At 35.4% G+C, this 19684-nt stretch overlaps 1 protein-coding gene across 2 annotated transcripts; it reads right to left on the reverse strand.

Moving 5' to 3' along the window:
* Positions 1-405: 405 nt before the first annotated feature.
* Positions 406-16048, reverse strand: Vmn2r31 (vomeronasal 2, receptor 31). Of its 2 annotated transcripts, none has more exons than XM_006539431.1 (6): positions 15852-16048; positions 12889-13180; positions 10377-11189; positions 8998-9225; positions 3485-3608; positions 406-1187 (listed from the first exon to the last, which is right to left on the reverse strand). In XM_006539431.1, exons 1-6 carry the CDS (start codon positions 16046-16048, stop codon positions 406-408), a joined length of 2436 nt encoding a protein of 811 aa, XP_006539494.1. The 2 variants fall into 2 exon arrangements, with proteins under 2 accessions (XP_006539494.1, NP_001098532.1); NM_001105062.1 differs by having other exon boundaries at positions 406-1337.
* Between the last annotated feature and the right edge of the window lie 3636 nt (positions 16049-19684).

The following is a 19684-nucleotide window of genomic DNA, read 5'->3' on the forward strand; positions in this document are numbered from 1 at the left end:
CTTTGCTGATTATTTAGTTAGTCTGTGTTTCTAATTGTTTATATGATTTGGTAGATGGTTTACATGTGTAACCCTGTGTGTCTTGGATCTCATTTTTCTATACAAAATGATGGATTCAACTGCCTTATTAACATTTTTTTTGGAAGTTAACATGGGGAAATCTCCATGAAAGCAAAATGATGAATAAAATTGTAATAATTAGAGAGATTAGTTCTGTGAGAGGAAATGAAGCAAGTGAATGACAAGTTTTGTGGACTCTACACAGAAGTTCAGTAGATATGATACTTCATGACATCACTAGAGCAACCAGTGAGAATGAGTCTAAAACTAGACACATTCACTATAACCCAATATTTGGTGGGTATGTACCAACTTTACATTGAACACAATTCCTGAATTATTCGTTCAGAAATATGATTTTTCTTTGATCTTTTGAGTAGAATTTCTAACTTTGATCTTTTGGGTAGAATTTCTCTCTGGTCTCATTAAAATGATATAAATCTTGGGTGCAAAAATACATCCAAGCATTCCTGCACTGGATGCCAAGATGGAGAAGATCTCCACAGCAACCATGACCTTGCCCTTGGTGCTATGGTAGACAGGGAGGAAGGTGACCCAGACACTGAAGAACACTAGCATGCTGAAGGTCAAGAACTTGGCTTCATTGAATGTGTCAGGCAGATTCTTGGCCAAGAAAGCCAAAGTGAAGCTTCCAAGTGCCAGGCAGGCCAAGTATCCAAGGACACAGTAGAATGCAGTAACTGAGCCCTTGTTGCACACAATGATGATGTGGCCATGCTGAGAGTGTTCATCAATATCAACAAATGGAGGAGAAACTTCTATCCAGATAGCACACAGAACACATTGGAGTAGGGAACATATGGGAATAATGTAGTTGGGTGTCCCTGATACCAGGAAGTTTCTCAATCTTCTCCCTGGGTCTGTGACTTTGAAAGCTAGAACCACAGTGACTGTTTTGGCCAGAACTGTGGAAACAGCCACAGTGAATACAATTCCAAATGTGATTTGTTGTAAGACACAGGTGGCTCTGTTAGGATGACCAATGTAGAAAAAAGAGCAGAGAAAACAGGACATGAGTGATATCAATAATAAGTAGCTGAGGATTCTGTTATTGGCCTTCACAATAGGAGTGTCATGATGCTTCACAAACACACAAAGTACCACAGCTGTGAATGCAGAGAAACAGAAGGCCATTAAGGCAAGTGCCATCCCCAAGGGGTCTTCATAGCTTAGGAAGGTAACACCTTTCTGAATACATTTATTCTGTTCTGTATTGGCATATTGGTATTCTGGACAATTCACACATTGATCCATATCTGATTTCCAAAGGAAAGCTTAGTTAGGTCTGATTTAGAAATTTTATTGACAAGGTATATCAAGTAAGGGTAATGAGAGAAGCCTTGAAATGCTGCCTTTGATACTGAGAATGTAACGTGAAGGATATTGTTGCTGAGCATTGCTTTCAATCCATAATATTCATAAAGATTTAACGGAAATAAAACCAAGCAATTTTTTTCTTTGTCTAGTTAACCTTTTGTATCATTTATGATGTTATTAGAAAGGGGTTTGTGGAGTGTGGGCGTGACAGGGTAACCAAGCCCTGAGGACCAGCATAAAGAATATAAACAGGTAACCTCAGGTAATAGGAGGGGGCATGGACCCACTAAAATGCACCAGAGACTTGGTAGGTCAGAAACCCTAGATGAAATGTACTACAATAGATAGAGGGAATGTACAGAGCCCACCTCCAGCGGTAAGACAGGACATCAAGTGAGTGATGGGGTTCCCATCCCATAGTCACATCTCCAGCCCATAATTGTTCCTGTCTGAATGCAAGGATGAAATGGAGAGGAGCCTCAGGAAAAGAAGGTCCGATTACAGGACCAAAGTGGGATCTAGGTCAAGAGGACGTCCTATGGCCTCACATTTTACAGGGGCTATGGAGCACTCACAAAAAGGATCTGTCGTGACTGCCCTCCTAAATACAGTTATTTGCAACCAAATAATGGAGAGAAGCAACTATCCCCTGGATTAGGGAAGGCTGAAAGTAGCTGAGGGGAAAGGCGGTTTTGCAGAAAGACCAGCTCTCTCAATTAATCTGGACTGCAGAGATCTCTCAGACACTGGAGCATCAAACAGACAGCATACACCAGCTGATATGGGTCCCTCCATTCATATACAGTAGAGGACTTCCATGTCTGTGATCATACCGAAATGATGCACCTAACACTCAAAAGCCTGGAGGCCACAGGGAGTTTAGAGGTCAGGTGAGTTGGAGGATATGGGGATCAACATGTAGACAGTTGGGTTGGGGAAGAGGTGTGGAATGTGACATATTGGATGGGGTATGGTGGCATGGGGAATAGAATACGAAATGTAAAAAAGAAAAAATAATGTTATCAGAAAGCAAAAATTTCCTAAGCCATTTTTTGTTTCTATTTTGATATCAAGTAGATTATTTAATTCAGAGAAGATACATTCATAAACCACAATGTGGTCGGGTCTATTTTAGAACTTCAAAACCCTACACTCACTGTTTTCTGAGATCACTGACTATTTTATAAATTTATTCCCTGTGACACATTGAGACTCTGTCCTCTACTGGGACAAGTATAATAGCTACTCAAGAATTCACAAGCTCAAACTCCTTGACATAGAAACAACACTAAATTAAACAGATCGGCTGTGTGTATGTGTAAATATTGATATGTGTGTGCTCATGCCAAAGTAGCACTTGCATTATTGAATTTAAGTGATTCCTGTAACAAGTCAAATGAACAAGTTTGAATAGAGAGGAAATATAATGCTTATGTTTGAATAGCAGGAAATGTTAATGAAATAAGCTTTAAGAAGTTTTCTCATCTGGCAATAATTAATCAAAAGTTCTGGTTATTGTTCATGAGATGCACTAATTTTAGCACTGAAGGAAAACATTATCTCTGTAGATACTTTGTACTAAAAGATCCTTCATGGCCCTCTTAATAGTGCATCCTTAGCATTTTCTCATATATTTCCAATTTTTTTTGTCTTCTATATTAATCTTACAGAGAAAATAGATTTTGCATCTAGCAGTCTCATGAGCTAATCCAGTAGATTATATATTATATTCAGTTCTTCATGGGCTCCTATTGTGACTAAAATCTAATATAAATGTAGTTTTACAATAGATAATTTATTTGGAAAGTCTTGTGCAGTGTTCCTGCAAATTGCAGTTATATTTTCTAAAGTATTTCTTTGTGCAATGTAATCTTCCATGAATTTGCAATAAGTCAATATGAGGGTTAAGGCATAAGATATGTTTGTTTGTTTTCGCAAGATTTTGTTAAGTATTTTATATCTACAACTAGTAAATTTGATAACTAATATTTTATATCTGCAGTTTCCTTTGAGTTGACTTCATCATCCCAGTGTGGTACAAGAGAAATACATATTTGTAATATTTATCAGAGCAGCAAAAACTCACTTGTCTCATTAGAAATTTCATTTTCAGGGCAGGGGCTGCAAACAAAACAGCAGGCTGCCATTCCCTCCTTCCACAATCTTCTGAATCCAGGACTACATTCCGCACTGCACACAGAGGATGGCATCTGAGAAAAAAGTAGACATATACTGATAACAAGTTTCATATATTTCTTTTATGTTTTATATTAGTACTTTAAGATTTCAATAAGCTCCTTTTTTGCACAATATCTGATTGACATTTCCCTAAGTCCATTTTTAATGGCCAGATATGAATATTGGAAATGCATTGAAGAAATGTTGTATAGTTTCTGAGTGTCTAGTAATTCAGGAAAAACAGCTGATTTTTGAGCTGTGTGTAAAATCTACAGAAGTAGCAACCTGTTGTTTTTTAGTTAATTATGTTCATCTTAGTACTAAGTGCTCTGAACAGACAGAGGGAACTTAACTGAGATATTCTCTCAGCCAACACTAGCCTGTCCTCATATCTTTGAAGCATTTTCTTAATTGGTATTTGATATAGGAGTGCCCATCTCACTGTGGGCAGTTAGGCCAGTAAGTAGTCTTCTTTTAAGATCTATTCTTTAGTTCCAGTTTCCAGAACACACTTGTCTTTCTAGGACTATAAGCCATATCTCAAATCACACCTTCCTTCTCACTATGCTTATTATCAAAGTTTGATTAAGGCAACAGAGAAGCATGTTAGTATTTGAAAAAATTTGAAACAGGAAAAACATGTCCTTAAGTCACAGATAACAAATATGGCATCAAATAAATTACTATTGCAAAGTATGAAAAACTGTATATAAAAAACAGTGGACTATGCAGACACTGGTTTAATATGGTTGGAAATGATATGTTAATGTGTACTGACTTTGAATATGGAGTGTTCCATGATGTCAAAATGCTCTACAGTGGCTTCAAATGCTGGAAAAATCCAGATAAAAATTAGATTGTATAAGTTTAACTGAAGATTTGAAGCATTCTTTCTATGTTTTTGGTTTTGTTGAAACAGGATCTTACCATGAAGTACACTTACATTACCAATGAAGATGAAAGCATATTTTCTCTTTTCTCCCATCATTTTCTTTAAATGTATGTTAACCCTTTGTAATATTTGAAAGACTATTTTGAGTTAGAGTAAGGAATTTGGGCATATGTTTGTACTTTATGTTAATTTAATTTAAAGTAGTGTTTCCATATCACACATGGCTTTTTTCGTACTCACAATATAGGGCAGACTGTCAAGAAACAGACAGAGATTTCTAGATCTCTGCCTCTAAAGTGCTTGGATAAAACATGAACCACAAAAACAACCTGGTATTATTTCTGATTTTCATGGATAATAACATATTCTTCATGTATTATAGTATTGTCAATAATTTTGTGAAAGAAAGTGTTATTATATCAATAAGTGTTCCTCCTGTTCTATCACTATTTTTGTTTTTTTATCTCTAAATGAATGTTGGACTTGGTTAAGAGCCATTTCTGAAGGTTTTTGTAAAATAATTTAATTCCACATTTTGTGGTGTACTACTCTTAATGGATACAGATATTGAACTATACTTGCATCCCTGGAATAAATTCTCCCTGGAGGAAGAGAATAGTGGGAGGGGAAAAATAAGAGAAGAATCAGGTATGAGAGAAGGTGGAAGATCTGTACAGAGGTCAGGAAATTGAACAGAGGTGTGTAGCAACTAGGGACGGGGAACTGTTTGTAGCAACCAGAAAGTCCCAGATGCCAGGAAATCAAGAGCATCCCAGGACGTACAGCGATGATATTAGCTGAAATATCCCAGAATCGGGAAGGAGAATCTGTCGAGACAATAGCCAGAGGTTAGGCATGGCTCCCAGTTGAGGGATAGGACCACCCACACATCTACAAAATTTTAACTCAGAATTGTTCCTATCTATTGGAAATAATGGGACAAAGAGAAGATCAGAGACTGAATTAAAGGCCACACACAGCCTGCCCCACCTGAAGATCCATCACAAATGCAGATACCAAACCCAGACACTATTGTGGATGGCAAGAAGTGCTTGTGGAAAGGAGACTGATACAGCTGTCTCCTAGGAGGCTCTGCCAGATTCTGACCAATACAGATGTGGATGTTCACAGTCAACCATTGGACTGAACACAGGGACTCCAATGAAGGTGTTAGGGGAAGGACTGAAGTAGTTAAAGCTCCCTATCTGTCATCAATGGGAGGGGAGTCCCTTGGTCCTGTGAAGGCTTGATTCCCCAGTGTAGATGAATGCTTGGGTGCTGAAGCAAGAGTGGGTATGTGGGTAGGGGAGCTCCCTCATAGAAGCAGGGTAAGGGGGGATGGCATAGTGGATTTGCAGAAGGGAAACAGTGAAAGGGGACAAAATTTGAAATGTGAACAAATGAAATCTCCAATTTATAAGATTGAAAAAATCCACAAATACAAAATCACCATAAAAATGGGAGTATATTTCAATCTTCAACCCTAATAATATAATAAACAACTGTAATATAAAAGCAGTTTTATTTAGTAAGGCTTTACATGTCATACTTGTATTAAGCTAAAGGCACCTGGGCAGTGATGTTTCATGTCTTTAATCGAAGCATTTGGGAAGGAGAGGCAGGCAGATTTCATAGTTTACAGCCAGCATGATCTACAGAGTGAATTCCCGGTCAGCCAGGACTATACAATGAAACCCTGTCTCAAAAAAAATCAAAACAAAACAAAAACCCAAAACAAAAACCAAAGAAAACAAAACAAAGGCATCAATGTTTTTTAAGAGCCAAAACGATAATCAGTTTATATGTTCTTATAGATATGTTAGTTTATAGTATTATATTCAGACTATTGTCATGCTTATTGAAAATTGTTAACCTAATTTTACATCATGAATAGAGCTATAAAATACTAATTTTTATAACTTTCTTATTTAAACATGAATCTTAATGTATTCATTTGCTGACAATTAATATAGAAGTTTGTAACAAAACTCAAGATCACCATTCTTTAGAGCACCACTCTACTATAATGTGACCTTGAAGGGAAAAAGTCCAATAGGGAAGTAAAACTCAAGCATAAAGCACCACTTAAGACGACCTGATAAAAACGTTGCGATGCTTCAGGTAGAGAAAGCTCAGAATAAGAGCTCAGAATGTCTGGAGAAAGAATGATGTCAAAAGATAATTCCCCATTCCTACAATGCCTGTAGTAGGTCATGCAATGATGTTTTAAATGTGAGAAATAAAGAAAGAGTAGGATATCCAACTTGAAAATTAGCCCTGATAATAAAACTAGGTTTGGTTTTGTCTATAGCCTCCTTAAAAAGTATACCAGTTGAATGTTAGGAATATAATTGCAATTTTTTTCAAAGCGCTACTATACATCAGGCAGTAGGTCAAAATAATAAATTTCTCTACATATAAACTTGTTATTTACTTACTGTTTCTCCACATAAAATGTTAAAGTATACTGCAATAAATGATGCTTATATGTCCATGCAGTGTGCGACATGGACACATATGAGGGGTATATAACTCTCATTTATGGTCAAGTAGTGCTTCCTAAATATGTTATAAGAAGCACAACTCCAAAAATAATTATTTTCTGTGTGAATGATAGGAAGTTGAGAAAAATCCAAAGTAGGAAAAAGAATGAGCAATCCAGGGATATCAGCAGTTTTTGAGGAATATTAGCTCTAATATTTTAGCAAGCAAAATAGAGAATTGGTCTCATCCCAGAAACGTTAAAAAATCCTGTCTACAATAGATGGAATAGTCAAGTGGAAGCAATGAGTTGGTCTCATTTGGGATCAAATGTCAATGTGATTGTATTATAAGTCTTATGCTCCCAAGGCCTGAGGACATTCAGTTTACATAAGATTAAATTCCAGCTAGAGGAACAGAGCATTTGTGAGTCACAAAAATTTCCTACTGTTCTTTGTATTTGGAAATTATGTTAAGGTTAATCAGTGATAAAAGAAGATACCAACAGTGTTTGACTACCAGATTTTTGTGTTTTGGCTGGCTTTGAAAAGGACAGTCTATTTCAGGGTTTTTATGTAGAATTCCCATTGACATATAACTTGATTTTGTCCAAGGAATTCCTTTTGCAGTTTGACATTAATAGTTTTTAGGAGCATCTTATTATGCTTATTCACATGCAAATATGAAAAAATAATTGGCATCAATAATTCCATATGTTCTGATTATAGAATTTACAATTTCAATTATAGTTTCAAAAATAAAGTATTCTTAGTACTAAACCGGGAATAAATATCACTCCATTGTCTATCACTAACTCATGCTTCACTCAGTACTATTCATATAAGCTATGAGGTAGGATTTCCTGGTCTTTTCACCTAGCACCATTTCATATGACTAGTTACCATAATGTGATATGCAAATTTTGTCCCATTATGATGGCTTAGTTTTTGTTTAATCTTGTTTTATTTTAGTATTCTCCTATAGAATCCTGTCATTTTCTAATGAGTGACAGAAAGTGAATCTGATGGAAAAGGCAGTTGGGAAGGAAATCGGAATATTAACTATGATATATTTGCCAACAAAACTGACAGTTGGTCACATCCCAATAGAAGGGAGGTAAATTGTAATTAGGATACATTATGTGAGGATAACAAGTGATTGTCCAAAAATAAAACAATCACAATTACAAAAAAATTCTCTATTTTCAGAGAATGATCTTTCTGTTGTGTGTTGTGTTCTTTTGTTACGTGTTTTTGTCAAGTATTATTCCATGCATATCTATCAAATGTATTGTTCCTGAATTACCTTTTTCCCTCTTATTAAACATTATAATGTTTTCCTCCATTTTTTTTAATAAAGAAAAGTTTTCCTCTTGTATATGAATGTGTCTTCCTACCCTCGGTAGGCAAATTTGGAATGTCTCAAAAAATAAACCAGCCTTGTTGTTCTTGGTTTAATTTAGAGAATTTTAAGAAAAGTGTTCTATCATAATGGAAAATTATTTGTTGCTTTTGTCTGGTTACTGCATTTGCTGTATTTGAGGTGCGTTAATAGCCATTTCTTTGTCTGTTGTTCTAGTGCTGTTTATAGGCTCCCTTGACCTTCTGTTCATCTTACATAAAAGCATGAATGGATTCTTCAAATTTATTAAAAAGTGATGTTTCTTTAAATATGAATTTCCATAGTTGTGTTCATTAGTGAATGTGGTAAGTATTCTTTTATTATATTGTAAACATTTTTGGATACAATGAAAAGAGTTAACTCTTATGACTCTTGTTATTTCATAACTTTAACATTAGACTCTATCATATGAATATCTGTTCCAGAGGTTTAATTAAGAGAGGAGATTACATTGTCCAAAGAGCAATTATATGGAGAAAAATATGTTCAATTTAAAGGAAAGTATATCAAACAGTGGTGAAAAACAGTTTTTTTTTATTTATTAAATGTCAGATAATGGTTCTGATATAACAAAGGTATATTTTATGCATGTTTGAAATCTTCAAATTGGTAAAATTGTCAAAAATAAAAAAATATACAACACCCACCTTTCTACTTCCTGTGGCAACCTCAAGCATGTCTACATATAAGTGAAAGTTTCGACCATGTGAAAAATATGGGCTGAACTTTCCTAACTTCACCTTAATCCCAAGGTGTTGTGAGAGATTCCCAAAATGGAAAATGTCATATTCTTCCTGCATTATTACTCTTTGTTTCATAATCACTTTGTCCCCAAGAGGATTAGTGAAGTGGATCTTTCTTAGAAAGGAGTTTACCTAAAATACAAGCATTGTACTATTATGTATTTAAAATACTTTCAAGTCATAAAATGCATTCTCATTTTATAGCAAAGGCAACTACATTTAAAGAAAGAAAGACAGAAAGAGGGAAATCACAACAAAGCAATTGGATAAATGAAATTATCATAATATTTCAAGAATTTCAATCCTCTCAGTCAAGAATACCAAACACAGAAAAAAGCAGAACCAAACACAGCTATGCAACACACACATACACACACACAGACACACACACACGTTGACATAAAAACACTGGGAGAGGCATAAATATATAAGCACCAGCCATGAATGATATTGACACATAGAGAAATTTATACTCAAACCTAAATACAAAAAGGCAGGCAATGTCCATGCCAAGTAAGAAGAAATAGGCAGACTCATACACAGCAAAGCAGGTACAAATCCGTATAAGTACTTATAAACACTCACAAAATACACACAATGTACACAAAGAAACCTACTCAGACAAAACCACAAAGAAACATATGCACATATATAAACAAACACACTTATAGAAAGAAATTCCTACATAGAAAAAATTGTCGCTTACTTCCACTTTCATATAGAGATAAACATGTATGTTGAAAGTATCACAAGTATAAACACAGATACACAGAAAGAGTAGAAAATAGACATATACACAGTGAGAAACATACATTCACACATATAAACACTTTTCTACAGACAGAACTGAATACCAACACTATTTCTTGTTTAGTTACTCTCAGAAAACCCAGAATGATCTCCAGAGCCTACACTCTTGGTAGAATCACTGGAGACCACTCCTTAAATGATTTCCATATAACTGACAAATATAAATAAAAACTCATCTTCTAATCATGGAGAAAATTAATGAGTAAGGATAGTTTATATTCAATATTGGAAGGGGTATGCTGATGGATATTCACATGCTCTGTATAAAACCACCCATTTTCATTGCTAGTCTATGAATTCTTTTTCCATTCACATTCATAACAATCTCTAGACTGCCTTTCTTTAAGGAAAAATGTTCAGAAACCTATTATTTTGGAAAACATTTCCTATTTCTTTAAGTCTGGGCATCTGAAAGACTCTAAACAGCTATGCAATTGAAGACATCAAACCTTGTCCAATAGAAGAAACTTTACCTTCAAGCAGTGAGAACTGGCTCCTTTCCCATTGTCTATTGCCTGATTATCAACCTGCTGCAAATTCACCTCATGGAGTGCATGGGCTATGGCATGCACAGCATTGTATATGTTATGACTACTCTCACTAAAGGCCATGTCAAACTTCTGTTCCATTAGCCAATCAAATGAGGCATCAGATGAATTGTTCTTCAGTATTTTACACTTAGATGCTGAGGATTCATATTTAAAGTATTTCCACTCTGGCATTACTAGATATAAATCTTTGCTTCTGAGATGGAACCATGTCTGTACAAAATCTTTAAAGCCAGAAATCCCACCATGGTGGGGTAGAAAAGTAAGTGATCCATAGAATGTGCCATGAGTTATGTCTCTCTTACTGGTAGGGAAATTCCATTGTTTTGTGGTGATCCATATTCTCTGTAAAACTGGAGGTTCCCACATTCTGAAGATCAAATCAATGAAATTGATTGTTTCCTCATAAATGATGATAACATTTGAGGATGACATCACAATTTGTTTGTAGTACATTTCAGTTTTGTGTTCAAATGAAATGTCATCAACAGAGATCATTTTCACAAAGGCAAAGCAAATTTCCTTGTTTTCACTCTGTTTTTTCAACTCTAAAAGAAATTGGTTTCCTTGATCGTCATCTGGGATGACAAGGCCAATCCAGTTCCAGTTGAAGTAAAGTATGAAGGAGACCATTGCCAATGCTAGAGATGTGTCCTTTGGGGCCATCTGATAGAGATAGGGATATTGTTCATCATCACTGAAGATGGAACTGAAAGGCCCATAGGTAAGCTGAAGGATCTACAACACAGAGAGCAGCATGAGGTGTAGTGTTCTTGAAAACACTTGTAAGCATACTTACCTGCAAACTGTTGATTACCTGTGACTTATACTCTCATCTCTAATTCAAATGTGCAAACATGGAATCCTGGCAGATCCACTTCTAATGGGAACAGCAAGCATAGCTGTTTGACAAGAAGTAACAAAATATATTTGCATGTTATAATATCTGCCTTTCTGTCTTTCAGTTTTAATCTTGATATCCATGTTTCCAATGTTTGAAGGGATTTTGATACTTTTACAATTTGGGGTATTTGATTAATATTTTTTAAAGAAGGTCTTTATGCTATAATCCAGAATTCCTTCTACGATTGAGCAGGAGAGTCCTGTACATAATACTGATTTAGCATTTCGAAGAGATATTCCTATATTGCCCTACTTGAAGGTAATATCGTACACTAGAGGTTTTGACTCACATAAAAACGCCAGAGATCTCCTATTTAGACTAAGTTTCTGAAATATTCTGTCAATGTCTGCCTCTGTGCCTCTTCATGAGACAGATAATAAGATCAAATATAAATCTAAAAATTTAAACAAGATTTGGCAGCCTAAAAGTGTTACCAGCAAAGCAGATTAGAAAAAGTCATACCCAGGTAATTAAAGGGCAAAATAAATCGGACTATAAGTTGTACCTCTTGATAAAAATATACAGAAATAAAGTTAGATTGGATGAAGTTATCTCATACATCCAAAGTGTCTTATAATGATAGATAAATTATAGTGTAGAAAAATATGAAAGAATGATGTATCAAATTCTCATAACCCCTCTTTCTTAGAAAAGTTCACTTATGAAGTTCTAATCTTGTATCTTATGACATAGAAATAACAGAATATAAAAAAAACTATATGAGACATAGCAATAAATTTCACAGAGATATAGAATTATTATATTATTAAAGAAAAGGACTTAATATGTCTATAACACTATGGGCCTGAATTCTTTTCCAGAGATCTAATGCCAATTTAAATTCTGACTCTAAATAGTTAGTTATACACTCACAGGTAGTCAAATGGCGAACTCCACATACTGGATTGGAGTTTTTCATCCTTTCTCGTTGCTAAAATGTCATGAGTAGTCAGGCTAAGGATGGTATTTCATGCCTTTGCAAAAAAAAAAAAAATACCCCAGATATTTAAAAGCTGGGTTATAGAGAAATGTTGTTAAAATTTATTTCTAAAACCTCACAGTTTATCACTGATGACTAAATTTATATAACTACCATGACTGTAAATAATAATGCTGTTATTTCAGTTTACCAATGATAATGTAAAACTGTGACCAAGATGAAGATAACTCCTATCTGGGGACAGAAATAATATGCTCTATGTTTTGGAACAGCACGAACAAATCTTTTCTTGCTGAGCTTGGTATATATAATGAAACTCTCTGACTGACAGTCCGTCAAGGCTGTAAGATTCTCTCTTCCACCATGCCCGACTTAATTCTACATGGCCTTCTCTATTCCTCCATGAAGGTATCTGTCAACTTCTGGTGGTAGTCCCTATTTGAAAGCCTATCATTTTTCTGAATAGTAAGTATCCTGGAACAACCTAGATTGACATAAGCATAAGTCCAACCACATCCATTAACTTTCTTAATAGCTATCAAATTCTCCCAAAGAGACATGATGTTAAGAATTTCTGTCCCATGAAAACTCACACGTGGAGATAAGAAGCTGTCCAGGTACTTCCAGAAACTTATAGATACACCCCAATTGGGTCCTGTAAGAAGAAATGAACACATAGTCTCTTCATTACAGAAATAATTAGGGATAGGGCTTTGTTTTTTTTTATGAAATAAATATGGTGTAGGTATTACAGTTTTCCCATCACAACGGCCCAAAGTGTATCTTATAATCAAAGACATATTTGGTAAAAGATCAGGATTCCTGTTGATTTCATCCATTGCAAAGGCCAATGCCAAAGCGTATTTGTGGTTTTTAGTCGTTTTTCTGTAAAAGAGTACAGTGTTTATTATGGCCAGATGATTATACATGATTATTTGTACTCAAGAAAAGCACTATGGTATACTGGAAGTTTCTGCATCTGACATCTAAAGAAGGGAACAAATGGTTTTTGTTGTGAGATTGAATTGACATGAGAACCTGGAAAATAGTAACCTCTTTTAAAGTTCATGACAGTATTTCTCTCATAAATAAGATATGGTATTGACCTCATCCACAGAGAACATTCCCATCTCTTCTTTTGAGTGCTTGATCAGAAGGTAAAGAGAAAATCACAGATATTGACAAAACAGTAATTCTGATCATGTCTTCATTTTGAAATTATTGAGCAATATAAAAAACTTGTTATTAGAGCCACTGAGTTCATATTTTCTTGTGAAATTAACTGAACTTGTTAAGGCAGTAATAACATGATTTATCAATGCATAATGGTCTCTCTCCAGCAACATTTGATTCTTGTACTTATAATCACTTATAATTAGTGGTCAAAATTCTTGACATGCCCCCTCATATCTATCCTCATCTTGTTATTTTTTCAATCTTTTATTCAAAGAATATCTTTTAGAAAGATTTATTTTTAAATAAATTCAAATATCAAACATGAATTTGGTAACTGATACATGTCAATGTTTACGTTTGTATGTATTTGAGCAAGTATTATTTAGGTTATAAGATTGCAATACATGCAAATGTTTTATAAGATACTTTCCTGTAGACTATCCTAAATTCAAATGCACAAGTATGTAGTAGTGCCAGGTATTTAGTGCAGAGTTTAAGGGGTTGTCCTACCACCAATGTATCTTGCTCCTAATTTCTTTTTACAAAGGAATGTGATATATTCACTCTGGGTACTTCATTCATTATAAATTAATTTATAGGAAATATCTTTGGCAAACTTTCCAGGTACAATAAAACAATACTAGCATCGTATTGAGAACTAGGAAAATAAGGAAATTGCAGTGATATTTGTATATGCCAGTATTATATACTTATAAAACAGAAGAGATTTTGGTGTAAATTTATAGAATATGTTCATATATTTTGTAAAAATAAAAAGTGGGCCACTAGGCAATGGGAATGGAATAATACCATATTGAGATCATTTACGTTTATGTAGAGAAAAACGCAACCTGTTTTATCCGTGTCATTTCATACAATCTTATGAATAAACACTAAATATGCACCTACATATTTAATGATTGAAATGAAGTAAATACAATTAGGTTTTCACTACAAATTATACAACTATTGTGTTTTCATTCTATAACCAATACAATGGTTCATTTTCGAATATTCTTTATTACTACACACACACACACACACACACACACACACACACACACACACACAAAATCTCAATTAAAGTTTTACTAATATAGAAACGGAATTTGAAAGTAGATGTTGTACAATTGTCAAACTATTTCCTACAAATAAACTTTAGGAAACATCAGTTACTTAAGCTGTTTGTGTAGCCTAGTAGTCTAAAGGGCTGTGTTTTAAAACAATGATCAGCAATCCACAAAAATGGGTATTGAACCACATTGGGAACATGTGTACTAATATTTACTAAAATTATTGAAAGAAGTTTCACAAGATTTAAAAATTTTAAAAGGGCCAGAAATTAGCCAACTGAGACATGAATAGAGAAGATATTTCTCTTAATGACAAAAAAACCCCAAAAAACAAAAACAAAAAACAAAACAAAACAAAACAAAAAACCTAATACAAAGCTCCTGCGTTACTGCTCTCAAACATTCCAACTATCCCACAATACAATTGTCACCCCTGACAGTGAGAAGGGACATAAGCAGTCACCACTGTTACTGATAGCCTGCCTATTCAAAGAATGTAATCACATCATTGGATTCCATATGTTCCAAGTATGGTTTATTCTAAAGAGAGAGTGCCCAATTGAACTTTGCAAAACATAAAAGCCAGTGATTGTACATAAATAGTGTGAAGTACAAAGCCACAGTGCTTTTGGATTTTATCTTTTAAAACACTTTCCTGTCTTGACCCCCATTGAGATAACTATTCCTTGCTCATATACATACAAAAAACTCCATCCAAGTATTCATATGAAATAGAAATTTCTGAATGTAAAGATCTCTTTCTAAATCTGATGAAGCTTTAGAAGTCAATAAGTGACCACACACAATGACTTTGAGACAGTAAGTCTGTATGTATGTAAAGTTTTTAACAACTATATGTGCCACGAATATTACTGGAACCAACTCAGCATATGGTCTAGGAGCAACACACTTATGGAAGGACTTTCAGCACAGTTCATGAGCATTTATTTACACGGACTTGGGATAAAACATAATGCAATATTACAGGATCAATGTCAATAAGCCATTACTGTCTAGAGTGCAATATAAAGTGTCAAAAGGCAGGCTTTATGTTAAGGATCAATGTAGATATTCCTTTATTCCTAAGCTTCCAACCTTTAAATCAGAAGCCACCTGAAAGAAAACCAAACCTCCACTGGATATGAATAAAAGGAGAAAATAGGATTGAAAATGTAAAGGAATTAAGGTTGGTTCTTGGTGTTCAGACTTAGCAACAGGACAGAAGTCTAAAGAATTTGACTAATATCCTCGGAGCACTCAAGAAGTACTGAAGTTGTCATTTCAATTTGAAACTCAAATTTACTTACAGGAAATTCAGAGTCTTGTTGAAATAATCTTTCTCAATAGGTTTCTGAACTGCTGCCAGGATGAAAGCACAAGTTAATCCCAAATATTCATCCTGAATTTCATTCAAATTTATTCTCCAAAAGCACCTGGGATCAATAAAGTTGGCCATGAAAAGTGGAATGTTAAGGAAGAAGAAGACTCCCATCAAAGTGAACATATTTTTCCTGTGTTAAATCTGGGCAGTGTGGATTGTGATGAGCCATGCATATCAGTACATCAAATTTCTCCTTGCATTTATTTCTTTGTGCAAAGGTGAGGTTTATTGCATATTCATGACTCATTTTATTTTTAGGTTTCTCCTGAGCCCTGAAGAAACTTAAATACTTTCTTACCTGGGGCTCTGCATCTGGTGTCCACAGCCCATTTAATAAACACATGTAGGTAAATACTTAGGAGGATAATTCATTCTCAGTCTCCATGATATCATTCATGTTTGTGAATCTGTGGAAGGAAGCCCCTGTGTTTAAATTTGGTCCCTGGAAAGTTTCAACAATCTGATTATGTGAACACAGTTAGAAATGCTGTCAGTGGATTGTATCACATTATTCACAGTGAGACATCCAGTAATAGCAAAACTGGAGCTACTGAGGACACACAGGACACTTTATTACACAGTCCAAGTCATGCTGAGGCCGACTCATGTTTACAGTCACTGAGATCCACAGATCATGTAGAGTGTGGACTATGTCACTAAGTGACAGAAATATATAAACAAGACCTGTGCTTCCATTATCTTGAGAATATATAAACAGATCAAATCCCAAGTATAGGTAATTCAGGTCTATCTGAAATCATACATTTCTTCACATATCCACCATTAATTTACAAGGTAAAGATTGAGTTTTAAAGGCTCAACAAGACCCATAAAATATGCCATGCTTTGTTCTTTATTTCGAATAAAATAAAAAGTCACTCTATTTTCCAAAAAATAGTTAGTCATGAAAAAAATCACGCTAATATTTGAGTTCCAAACCATTATCTCCCTCCCACGTGCTCATTTTTTTCAACTTAATATCCTAGGCTGACGCATCTATTCTATATTATATTTTTTCCTACATTGTTTTTTATCATTTTACATTGAGGTAGTGGCTGTGAAAGAATCTTATTTACAAATAGCTATTAAATATCTTAGAAACAAATAGTGACTGTAAAAGAGCTCTGTGTTTCAATGTGTAAATTTTTCCTATACATTCTCTCTACACATGTATATTTGGTTGCAGTCTAGAATCAACAGTGACAATCTGAGAATTTACTGAATATTGTACACTCATGAACCTGTTTCATTGGACTTTGACTGGAAACAGGCAGAGTATATATAGGCAGTTCATCAGTTTGGGTGATGATATGCTCCATTTTATGTTTGAATAACACAAACAAGTTTAGTGTTTTGCATTGTATATTTCTGCATTATGTAAAAGTCACTGTTTTTCCTGTGTATGACTGCTGAATGTCTGGTAAATTGAGAGTGCAGAGACTTTTTATCTAGAGGAATGATAATGGAGCCGTCTTTCATAAGAATACAGAGGAAATTTGTTTTTCAAGTTTGCCAATGAAATTTTCAGTAGTTAAATTTTGTTAATTTTTTTGTTTAATAATTATTATTTCCTGTAAATTACCATGCATTATTGATTGTTTCATTGTCACACATTGACACAAATATAGCATGTACTTTGCTGGTATCTGCACCTCCATGGCCCATGTCTGTTGCCTATCTTGCCTGTGACTCATTCTTCAGTTCAATTCACCTTCCTCTCCCTTCAAGACATTCTTGTCATGCTCAATTTGCAACTCATGAATGATATTTTTCTTTAAATTTTCTGACCATAGGCTTCATATTTCCTTTAGTCCTTTATGCCTTCCCAATTGCTTTATGCCTCTTTAGTCAAATAATTTCTCACTTTCTTAAGTTTTTTTACTTTTAGATCTATTCATTTATTTTATTTCTATGTATATGCACGTATTATTAATAATTGTTGCTTATTTTATTTCCTTGCATTTCAAAAGTTATCCTCATTCCAAGTTTCTCCTTCAAACCCTCACAGCAAATCCCCTCTCTTCTGATTTTATGAGGGTGTATGCCCACCAATGCACCCACTCCCACCTTACTGCTCTAACTTTTTCTTAAGCAATGGCACCAAGCCTTCACAGAACTTAGTTCCTCCTCTCCCATTGATGCCGGATAAGCCCCCCCCTCTGTTATATATGCTGCTGGAGCCATGGGTCTCTCTATGTGTATTCTTTGGTTGGTGTTTTAGTTCCTGTGAGTTCTGCGGTGTCTATTTGGTTGATATCATTGCTCTTCCTATGGGGTTGCAAACCCCTTCAGCTCCTTTGTTATTTCTTCAACTCCCCCACTGGGGTTCCTGTACTCATCCAATGGTTGCCTGCAAACATTTGCAACTGTATCTGTCAGGTTCTCCTTGTGTCTTTCAGGAGACATCCATAACTGTTTCCTGTAAGCAAGCACTACTTGACATCAGCAATAGTGACTGGGATTGTTGACTGTATATGGAATGGATCCCCAGGTCGGAGAGTCTCTGGATTGCCTTTCCTTCAGTTTCTGCTCTACTCTTTTTCCCTGCATTTCCTTTAGACAGAAGAAATTCTGGACTAAATTTTGAGAAGGGGTGGGGGTGTGGCCAACCCTCAACTGGCCATTCATAACCTCTGGATATGGTCTCTACTGCTCTCTCCCTTTTTTTTGAGCATTTCAGCTAATGTCATCCCAGTTTTGTCTTGAGAGCCATTTGCTTTCCTGGCATCAGGGACTTTCCGTTGGCTACCCCGTTTTCCACCTCCCATTGCTACACACCTTTCTTTAATTTATTGATCCTTGTATATCTCTCTCATCTCCCCTCACACTTGATCCTGCCCCCTTTTACTTCTCCCCTTCTATTCTCCCAAATCCTTTTCACCCTGTACCTCCTGTGACTATTTTGCTCCTACTACTAAATAGGAGTGAAGAATCCACACTTGGTCTTCCTACTTCTTGAGCTTTCCATGGTCTGTAAGTTGTATCATGGGTATTTCAATATTTTTACCTTATATCCACTTATCAGTGAGTACATACCATGTGTGTTCTTTTGTAACTGTGTTTCCTCATTCAGGATGACATTTTCTAGTTCCATACATTTGCCTGTAAATTTCATGAAGTCATTGTTTTTAGTAGCCCTGTAGTACTTCATTGTGTAAATGTACCACATTTTCTGTATCTATCCCCCATTACGTATTTATTTCATTTACATTTCCAATGTTATCCCAAACGGCTCTTACACCCTCCCCCATCCACTCCCCCACCTGCCCACTCCCACTTCTTGGCCCTGGTGTTCACCTGTACTGTGGCAGATAAAGTTTGAACGACCAATGGGCCTCTCTTTCCACTGATGGCCACCTAGGCCATCTTCTGATACATATGCAGCTAGAGACACGAGCTCTGTGGGGTAATGGGTAGTTCATATTGTTGTTCCACCTATAGGGTTGCAGATCCCTTTAGCTCCTTGGTTACTTTCTCTAGCTCCACCAGTGGCACTGTGATCTATCCAATAGCTGACTGTGAACATAAAGTGCCCCAGAATGCCAACTTTAACAACAAAAATAATAGGAAGCAACAATTATTTTTCCTTAATACCTCTTAATATCAATGCACTCAACTCCCCAATAAAATTTTTCTTCACAGCTAAGCTTAGGATAGCAGCATGTTCTGATGGCCGAGTTTTTAAAATTCATTGGATATGTAAGACAGGTAGGCTCCAATTAGGGCACTTCCACCATGAACCAGTGTTCAGTTGGCAGC

This window comes from Mus musculus, chromosome 7 (genome assembly GCF_000001635.26).
Source record: "Mus musculus strain C57BL/6J chromosome 7, GRCm38.p6 C57BL/6J".
NCBI classification, from domain to species: Eukaryota; Metazoa; Chordata; class Mammalia; order Rodentia; family Muridae; genus Mus; species Mus musculus.